At 40.3% G+C, this 10189-nt stretch overlaps 1 protein-coding gene across 4 annotated transcripts; it reads right to left on the minus strand.

Annotated features, from left to right (window-relative positions):
- Nucleotides 1–333: 333 nt before the first annotated feature.
- LOC139663115 (interleukin-17C-like) lies at nucleotides 334–5657 on the minus strand. Of its 4 annotated transcripts, XM_071541663.1 has the most exons (4): nucleotides 5494–5657; nucleotides 5103–5374; nucleotides 2296–2447; nucleotides 401–428 (listed from the first exon to the last, which is right to left on the minus strand). In XM_071541663.1, exons 1-4 carry the CDS (start codon nucleotides 5515–5517, stop codon nucleotides 421–423), a joined length of 456 nt encoding a protein of 151 aa, XP_071397764.1. In that variant the 5' UTR covers nucleotides 5518–5657; the 3' UTR covers nucleotides 401–420. The 4 variants fall into 4 exon arrangements, with proteins under 4 accessions (XP_071397763.1, XP_071397762.1, XP_071397761.1 ...); XM_071541662.1 differs by having other exon boundaries at nucleotides 334–2447; nucleotides 5509–5657; XM_071541661.1 differs by having other exon boundaries at nucleotides 334–2447; nucleotides 5109–5374.
- Between the last annotated feature and the right edge of the window lie 4532 nt (nucleotides 5658–10189).

Below are 10189 nucleotides of genomic sequence, written 5' to 3' on the forward strand. Positions count from 1 at the left end.
ATTTGTTGGATTTGAGACGTTTTTTCCACTCTGAAACTCACTGTGCTTTCCATACAAGGACTGACAGAGTGAGACAGCTAGGCGATAGAAAGTTTAGTTTTGTTCACAATTTTAGCGTATCTAAACACTGGAGTTAAACGGTGTTTTCAGCTATGATGGTTTAGGAAAATTCCCCAAATTTAGATGTCACACAAATTCCAGATTGTATTTTAAAATGAAAGAAATGCTGTTGCACTCACATTGCTAGAATTTAGACGCAGGAGAGTAAAGTAAAAATTCATTGGAAAAAGTGATATGGTGCAAAAGATGCAACAGGACTGATGTCTTGCCAAAACGACTCAATTTATTGATTTTAAATAAGAGTTCCACAGTGCATCGATGCAAATGAAAAAAGACAAATGTTTCAGCCACATGCTTCACTCAGCACTCTGTGGAGAAAGACACACAGACATGAAGCATATAGATAAGACGACTGTATGTTCACAGTACAGAGTAGATACACATCAAGACAAAACAGCCTAACAAGACTAAATTCCAATTCCAAGGGAATTTTTAGCTAGAGACACGTTATTACAAAATCTGACACACGTGACTTTTTACTGGCTCATTTGATGGCATCATTACCCCTGAATTTACTCCTTTACTTTACTTACTAAAACATGAAAGATCAAAATGATACCATAAAACAGTATAAGAAAATCTAATGAGGGTTAAAACACCTCTTTACAATTTTAACATCCATAGGTGTCTTACATCAGTGCTGGGCCTATTTCACCCAGTAGAGGCTTACATTTCCAGTTTGCCAAATGAGTTTTAAAACAAACACAACTTTATGTGAGGAAACTCACTACACTGCTGTGCACAGAGTACTCCCAACAAGTTTTACCTGTCTAGGCTTGGTTTAAAGATTAGTGCGTCTCGTCCGTTATAAATAGCCAACTGTGTTCCCTGTTTTAACTGCTGGAGCGTTTCCTGCTCAGTTTGTGGCGTCAGCACCATCTGAACATCTGCAACGTTCTGTTCATTTATCAATGCTGGCTTTTGTCATATTTCGCATTCATCAGTGAATGTAAATGAAGGCACTAATGTAGAGAATGCAGAGTAGTGAAGAGCATGTCGTCACTGTGGGGTGAAAACCTTGTATCAAAATACCATTGCTAAAAAATACAGCCTTGGTTTCAGCTTGACAAGAGTGTATTTCTGACTATCATCCAATGGGTTTTGAGAGGGTTTCATATAGAAGCTGAAGGGTCACAGAATTTTGGAAGATATAATCCTTCAATTTAAGACATAATTTAAAACATAAAAAGCACCAAAATTGGAGTTAGGAGGATTTTACATGACAAAAGCGATAGGCAAGTATGTGTAAGAAGGTGTGCACAAGTAAGAGTAAGTGTGCTCCCTTCTTGCAGTGGACATAATAGAGAACACCCACCTATCAGTCTAGTAACAACTGACTTATACTGAGTGGGGGAGTAACAATATAACAATATAGCTCCTCAACTACCTGAGATATTTTCTCTTCCATCAGAGGTCACTTAATATTCTGTTAAATAAATAAAACAAGCCTTTAACATAATCCCTAGGAGATCACATGGAAATAGTTTGTTTAAACCTGCAATAAGCGATATCAGACCTTATAACCGATCCTGAAACTAATGTGTGCTATGTGGAGATTTCACTGAGACATAATGATATGAAACCAATGAAACCAATATCCAGCTGTGTTGCTGTTTTCTAAAGCTTGTTGTCAAAACCCGGACCGACTCGAAGCTTCTCCCGCTCCATTCAGTAGCTTTTTCATTTTTTTTTTTTTTTTTTTTAAAAGCGACTCTCTCCCCCTCCCATTCCTGAACATTTTCTCGTAATGGCGGAATGGATGAAGCGAGCGAGTAAACTTGTTAAACTAGTAAACTTGCTACCTGCCTCTTCACTTGTCACTGTGGGACATGCAATCTTCAGCGGGAGAAAGATCTGTCAGAGTGAGACTGGTAACCGGTGACACTTCTCTTTAGCAAGTGGCTTTGCTGTGAGTTTGTTTACAAATGTGTTGTGGTTTCTGTCGCCCTCTAGCGGTCAGAAAATGTTGCTTATTGCAGCTTTAAACCCCAGCCCTCAAAAAGGATTATCCTGATATGATCAATTTGGTTAAAAAAAAGAAAACCAAAGCCCGTCCGAGACTATGACTTGATTTTTTTGGTGGTCATTTTCTTTTAGCAGTTTTAGGCACAACACACGTGCAGGCCACAGGGATTTCAACCACCTGCGCTGTGATCAGGAACCTCTGTGCGTCACCTGGGCAGGTGGTCTTCCTCAGGACCGTCAGCTGCGCCCGCACAGGCACAGAGTTGTAGCCCAGGTCTTCGCGCTGGTTGACGATGCAGCCCTCGCAGAGACACTCGGCCATGGCGATGTGGCGCGGGATCCGGCCGTCCTCGTCGTCTATCCTGAAGGAGACGAGCAGACGAATCACACACACTGGGAAAACACGGGCCGGTCAGCAAAGCAACTCTGAGCGGGCAACTAGACAAAATGTAACGAACGACTGAGGAAACGCATTTGTCGTTTTCATTTGTTGTTTCATTATGGGGGCGTTGTGAAGCTCTGTGAGACTGTAACTGTGATTAAGGGCTATAAGGCAAGATAAGATAAGATAAGATAAGGTAAGGTAAGGTTTTACACCAGTAGCTTCCATAATGTATTCAAGTTACACATTTGATTTTATCATATAGGATCACACAGACCTAATAACATCATTCAACACCAGGAAATCATGTATTTTACAAATATTGGTGATTGATGATAATCCTGTTGAGGAAATACAAAAATAGAAAAAAAAAAAAAAAATAGTACCTAAAGTACCTACACTAAGCAACATTCCCACATGCTCGTTAATATGTAACCTTTGACCCATATTTACACCTTCAGTGAGCATATAGGGATGTTGCTTAGTTTAGGGACTTTTTACCGTTTCTTCCTCAACAGCCCCATCCTAATGTGTTTTAATGGGCTTTGATATTGAGTTCACATATCACTCTTCCTAATAATAATAAAGCTATGGAACTGCCTAAGTGATGACTAATTTGTTAAACATTATCGTGGCAGTGGGTAGGAAAGCAAAACAGGAAGAGTGCTAGTGAAAGTGAATGAAACCAAACTTCATTCTTGTGCGTTACTCATTGTTTCTGAATGATAGATAAGAATCTAAGAGAAATAGTCTGAAGTTGAGAGCTAAAAAGTTTTTACAGTGTTACAGTGCAGAGTAAACCTCAGCTCAGATCACACACCTTCATTTGTGAAATAGAGTTAGATAGAATAGAGTTAAAGTTTAGAGAGAGTTTACCTGCCTTTTGAGGCTGACATTAATCTTTATAATCGAACCACAACATGACAAAGAATGCATTGAGCTTCCTGATTGCCCTGGAAGGCACTGTGGGTGAATGAATGAATGAATGAATGAATGAAATTTCTATCATTGTGTTGTGCATACAATTGTATGCCCAGCCCGTATGGGCTTACAAAACACCATAAATTCAAACAAGACAGGACCAGAGTACAGCGTATAGATTGTCAAACAACAGAGAAAGAAAATAAAGGAACTAAAGCATCTTTCACCTGCAGATCTTCAGACCATCACTGAGTAGGGCAGAACTCCTAAATCACTGACAGAAGCTTACTATGTGTTACTGAAAAATCAAAATAAATATTAATTAAACAATCTATCTTGCCTTCTTTTCCAGGCTTTTGAAATAAAGTTAGCAAACTTAAACACATCAAAATTAAACAGCCATTCCAATTTATGCTCATCTGAACACCAGAATATTTCAGGGTTTTGTCGAACGATTTCATGGAACAGTAACTATTAAGTCATCATAATTTGTACAGTACAAAAGAAAATGGGACTCACTTTCCACTTCACTAAATCACACTGCTCACTCACACAGTCTGTTTTCCTCTGGAATATTTTTGAATCGACCAACCTCAATGGCCAGAGGAAGAATACAAGCTCTCAACTGTGCAACCAAAGATCTTTGGCTTCTAGATAAACGAGATTTAACATATAATTCAGGGCCCAAATTCTGTTTGATATGCACATTTGTCCTTAATTTTGGCTTGGACAGAACGTTTTCAAACCATTTTTCTTCACAGATTATTCCTGCACAGATTATTCCTGTAGATATACAACATATCCACCTCCTCAAAAATTGAGTAAAGCTCTTTTACCCATGGAGAACTGTGTGATTTGCTCCACATAAATACTTTCTTATTTATTCTGTCCTCTGTCCTTTTGATTAGACGGTTCCACAAGTTCGAATGGCTGTATTTTCTTCAAATCTCAGCATATCAACATTATGATATTTCTGACCAACCTGCAGAATTTTGAACGGATCGATTAGCAAATTAGAAAAAGTTACCAATGTATGCCTGAGTTACTGGACTGAACACATACTACTATTACTGCTACTACTACTACTACTACAAATAATAATAATAATAATAATAATAATAATAATAATAATACCAATAACAATAATAATAATAAAATCCCTAGGTACATAAGAGGTTACACTGCCTCAGCATCAAGATCAGTGTTATCAAACTGATGGAAGTTATATGGAGAGGGTCTTTGACAGTCAGTAATTTTACTTAGGCTACGTTTTTACTGCAGTATTGTAGCTACTTGACTACATTTAAATCCCATCCATTACAGAGGACAGATGTCTGGCTCTCCATAAGCATCAGAAACTGGACAGTAGTAAATTGACAAGAGAAATCTGGCTTTACTTTTTTTTTGTGCACCATATTTTATAATTTCCGAATTTTTCAATTAAAAGAATCTAGTTTGAACTCTGTCCTCTCATTATGTTGGAATGGGGGGAAAAAATCACGTCTAACCAAGTTCTCTAAAAAGTAACTCAGTAACGTTTACTCTGAGGACATTTTAAATTCTAGATGTTTTTTTTGCTTTAGTCGATTTATACAGCAGTACTTTTACTTCTACTCAAGTCAAATATCAGTAAAGTAACAGTAGGCTACTTTTCGAGCAGGACTCTCTCCAGTGTTGGTTTGTGTTCATGCTGCTGCTCCACACTCCGCCTCACCTGTACCTCCAGGGGGAGAGGGAGCGGCTGCCCAGCTGCTGTGAGGCCGTCTGCAGGGTGAAGCTGGAGCAGCTCTGCCTGTCCCAGTGCGGCTCCAGCTCCCTCAGCTCCCCCAGCCTCGGGATACCGAACTTCTCCCGGTGGTACTTCTTCTCAAACTTCGCAGTGAAATGCTCCAGCTCAGTCTGACTGCAGCATCTTTTCCTCGAACAGTTCCGCGCAGCCGCAGCAGCAGTCCGGTCGCTCAGGATTAACAGCCAGCCGGTGCAAATCTTAACAATATGTAAAATATGAAGAATCTGGTTTGTTAATTGACACACATGCTCAAAAAGCCGATTTCACTCTGTAAGCGCAACAGGCCTCTGATTAACACTTAAATGAATTAGCCTACCATTTGCAGACTGACCCAAGTCATCTTCAGCCCGCAGTCCTGATGTTGAACCAGATTTGCCGGTGTCCAAACGCTCCATTGGTCTTTTTATAGCCTTGTGCTACTACTCTATTTTGGGGGAAATCCTGACGCAGCGGGGTCAATAAATTGTAGCCGTGTAGTTCCTTTTCCTAAATCACCGTGACGCAATATCAGCAACATCTAGCCGCGCCCACTTGGCTCAGGGTGTATTCCTCTCTGCACTGTTGACAACTGTAACTACCCGATCTGAGTCGCGCATGCGCCGGTTGGCAAGCAGCCCGTATGGTTGAGGTTAGGGTAAGATGATGGCCAAGGCAAGTGGCATGAGAAAAAGTGGCATGAGGAAAAAGTGCCATGGGTAGTGACTCAGATCGGGTCTGACGACGATTAGACTCTGTGGGCGGCCAATATTTCCGGGCCAAGTGCGCCGGTCATTACTGGTCACACTGATGATAAAGTTAATTGTTTTTGTTTTTCTCCTCTCCGTCGATTTATTCAATTAAATTCCACACTGGACAATAAACAATCAGAGAATGTCAGGAAGGGGATTTCCAAGCGGAATGAGAAAGGTAGAGGTGGAGTTCAACATTGTGACTGCAGCAGGGACAAAAGACACTTTAAATATCTTTGTTTTAACTCCTGGAACCTTGAAACGGCATCCTGACAGCAAAAGTTCAAATTCCTTCCACAGAGGAGGGTGATCCCGGGTGGGCTTGGCTTTCCTTAAAGTCCCACTGAAACGGAAGTTAGAGCGTCTTTAGCTTCTGTACTGTGACGTATTTCCCAGTGAAATGGAATATTAGAGCGGTGTACAGTTACGTTAGTAACACGTCTATGGTCAGTGAGCTGGGCCTGATCCCTCCCACTCATCTTACACTCTTAGAAATAGAAGGGCTAACTAGAACCATATAGGGTTCGTTGACTTGTCCTCATAGGAGAACCCTTTTTGACTCTAGGTGGAACCCTTTTTGAAGGTTAGACTTAGAACCCTCTCAGAGGGATTCATCTAGAACCCTTACTAAATGGTTCTACCTAGAACTCACAGTAGGTAGTTACATCTGGAACCCTCTGAGAAGGGTTCAGTAAAGAACCCGGAGGTTTTAACAGGAACCATCCCTCAGGGTTCATTGCAGAACCCTGGGTTTACACCTAGAATCTATCCAGGTGGTTCTGCACAGGACCCCTGTTCATTCTACTAGGGTTCCACAAAGTTCCTCTTTGAACCTTTATATGGGGTTCTATCAAGATTCCTTTTTAAAAGATAGTTTTTAAATAATGTATGCAGCAATCATACAGTCAAGCACACTTTTATTGAGACATCTGTTCATTAAGAACTCTGAGCAATGACAAAGAAGGTGGAGACATTCTCTGAAGAGGAGCCAACTGGATCAGAGTGGCTCTGGAGATCTTTTGGAAACTTCTGTCACTCCTCAGTATATCATGAATAAGCTCAGGAGCAGCTAAAGCAGCAAGATAACTGTCCACACAAACTCTCCACAACACCAGTTGAAGTTGTCAGCAACAACAGAAAAACAAGAAGCAAACAGTTAAATAAATAAATAGTTTTCTTTCAACACACAACACTTTTGCTAGATTCAAGCTTGAATTGGGATGTTAGATGGAGCTCACCTTTGACTTCCTCCTTTTGAAGATAGTTTCTGGCCACATGGCGCACAAAGACAGATGATCAAAATTTGCCTGATTGGTTAGATGTCACATCTCCTCGGTGGAAGAGGAAATGTGTTGACCAAAATATTGCTCTTACATGCTTGAAAACATCACAGGTAGTGTAGTGGTTAAAACACATGTCTTCCAAACCATCGTAAGCTGTGTGTTGCGAGATGCAGGTTCAGATCCCACATGAGCTACAGTCTTCCTGATCCCTCTGGCATGATGAATCCTATCAGGGGTTCCCTTATAGCTGTGTTGAATCCTGGGTGAAATTTAAATAAATATATCATTGCTACTTTAAAAGGAAACATGTAACGCTGCTAATTGTGTCTAAGACAAATAAAGTGAGTGATTTTCAATTTAGGGAACCTTTGGTTGGTTTATGTGCTGAAGTTAAAATGTCCAAAACACTGCACACACTGTGTTGTTGGTCAGTGTGGCAAGAGCACAACATTCCCATCATTAAGGGTCAGAGTTCAAAACCCACTAATGGTCAATATCTTAATAATAATAGGCTATAACATACTTAACAATAATTCATAATATTTGGTTAATCAAGTTAACTTACGGTATATGGGGCATTTAAAATACTGACACCAGGCAATTTCACTGATTAGCACAACTTCAATTTGGGAGGAAAAACTAGTCAGTGAAATCAGCTGGTGTAGTCTTTGGTTGGAGTGAAAACCTGCAGACTCTGTGCAGAGTGCCGAGTGCTATGAGAGATCCCAGAGGAACTATTTCTTCCCAAAAGGGTTCTTAAAATGAAAATGGTTCTTGATATAACTATTTGTCTAAAAGAACGCTTCAGGATTCTTTTAAACAAAAAAGTGTTCTTTAGAGGCAAATGGTTCTAGGTAGATCCTTACCCCTCCCTAAAGAACTCTTTTAGATCCCTGATTTCTGCTCGCCACTCTGACACAGTTGTTGAGTCTATTCTTGTTTTGAACATTTAGGTTGTCATACCAGGAAGCAAAACAGAAGGTTAAAAAGATTTAAGAAAACTTCAATAAAAAATAGCCATCATGGATGAGCAAACATTCACAGAATTTTTCTAAGAAAGAAAAGATGCTGTTGTGCTTTTTTAAAAACAGCCTCAGCATTGGCTTCAAAAGATAGTTTATCGGCCCTCTCCCTTCAAAAGACTCGCTATCACAGGATCATCTGCAAATTTTAGGATGAATCTATTGTCATAAGAACTGCTACAGTCATTTTTGTACAATATATAAAGAAGAGGAGACAGACAACAACTTTGATGGGAGCCAGTGGATGAAAGCCACTGTTCAGAAAGCACATCACTAACCCTCACTCACTGAGAGTGTGAGATGAAGTTCTTTGGCGAGTAAATGACTGAAAAGTATTAAAAGCTGAGGAGAAATCAATAAATAGAAGCCTGGCATGAGTATTGGGGCCCTCAAGATGTCTGAATAAAAGATTAAGCAAAGTGGCATCTTCTACTCCTCTGCCAGTCCTATAAGCAAAACCGAAGAAGGTCCAGACTGTTTCCAATCTGTTGCAAAACCTGTCTCTTGATTAGTTTTTCAAATGATTCCATGACCAAGGATGTAAGAGCGACTGGCCTGAAGTCATCTAATGCCTAAGTCATATTGATCTTGGCTACTGGGACAATAATAATAAATAATAATAAGTTTATTTATATAGCACCTTTCAAGAACAGACGTCACAAAGTGCTTCACAACAAAACAAAGAACAAAGAAAGCAAAATAATGAACAGAGCAGCAGACAGTAAATGCAGACATCCAGCTAAAAACACAGGACATCACAGAAAAGGATAAAATGTAAGATAAGAGGTTATTGTGCAGGGTGTGTGTGTGTGTGTGTGTGCGGAGGGCTGTATTTAGCTCATCAGCTGTTTACTTGAGTTAAAACCATTGGGACTAATCCTCTCAGTACGTGAACCATGACAACACCCCATCATCATTTTCATTCAGGCATCTATGTTAACATCTCCGTCCAAGAAAGCTTTTGATGATTTGGAAGCCCAGGGTTTGTTGCTTGGGGTGACTCATTGATTGGGAGAGACTGATTGCAAGTTCTGAGTCAAGAATCACGTCGAATGCCGATTGACAGTGAGCACAGGATGGATGTATATATACACACCTACTCAGTGGCGGCCGGTAATCAGCTGATTGAACGGGGCGGACTATATGGCTCTCATTGATTGACAAAACATAAACGATATATATACAAACTACCACTACGTATTAGTCTAAATTATAAATTCACACTTAGTTTAATATAGCGAAATTAAGTCATATTCCCTAATTGGCGATTTGATTATTATAGGAAAACTATTAACATATATTTTAAATAAATGATGGAGGCAATAAATCAATGGAAGCTCATATCCACAGGTGCGAGTGGGCTGCCACCAAACCAACTAGCAATCTAACCAAGGGCTGGGCAGACAGTGTAGGCTAGGCTACTTTTTACAAAATTAAAAAAAGACAGTCCACAGCCTGTCACCTCGGCCATCAGCAGAGGAACGGAAACAAAATGCTGCATTGCGATTGGTGCAGCACACATGATTAGTTAGTAACGGATTTGTAAACAACAGTAACCTGAAAGCTCCTCTGCTGCCCTACACACTTTAACAGCAGGCTAGGTACCGTTTTTACCTTGTGCTATTTAAGTAACGTTAGTGGAATTATTTATCCGATAACAGTGTCGCAGTGCTTCAGTGCATTTAACTGAATTGAACTGAGTTGAATTGGACACGCGCGCTGTGGGTGTGTACAGGACCTGTGCTTGTTTTCATACCCGCTTCTGCAGGATACTCAAGTGTAACTCTCCCTCTGTCTGTCACCAGAGCTGTTTGATGCTGATCTCGGGTCTGTCCGGGCCAAGCTGCTTGGTATGAAGCTTTTCCTCAATTCGCTGCCAATAAAAGTGGGATGGGTTAGGGTTAGGGGCGCAGAGGTCACCTGCTTGCCAAAAGTTGAAGGACTTACATACACACTCATTTGGCCGGCGATCTTCACAC

The sequence above is a fragment of the Centroberyx affinis genome, unplaced genomic scaffold (genome assembly GCF_046629955.1).
Source record: "Centroberyx affinis isolate AG114_WGS23_722 - 3 ecotype Tasmania unplaced genomic scaffold, CSIRO-AGI_Caff_v1 ptg003918l_1, whole genome shotgun sequence".
NCBI classification, from domain to species: Eukaryota; Metazoa; Chordata; class Actinopteri; order Beryciformes; family Berycidae; genus Centroberyx; species Centroberyx affinis.

Bases quoted from the DNA above. Each gene is read 5' to 3' on its own strand.
- LOC139663115 (XM_071541660.1), bottom strand. From the start codon at position 5,517: ATGACTTGGGTCAGTCTGCAAATG. The intron at 5,375-5,493 runs GTAGGCTAATTC...CATATTGTTAAG, and splicing joins CTTGGGTCAGTCTGCAAATG to ATTTGCACCGGCTGGCTGTT. The intron at 2,448-5,102 runs GTGAGGCGGAGT...CGTCTCCTTCAG, and splicing joins CTCTCCCCCTGGAGGTACAG to GATAGACGACGAGGACGGCC.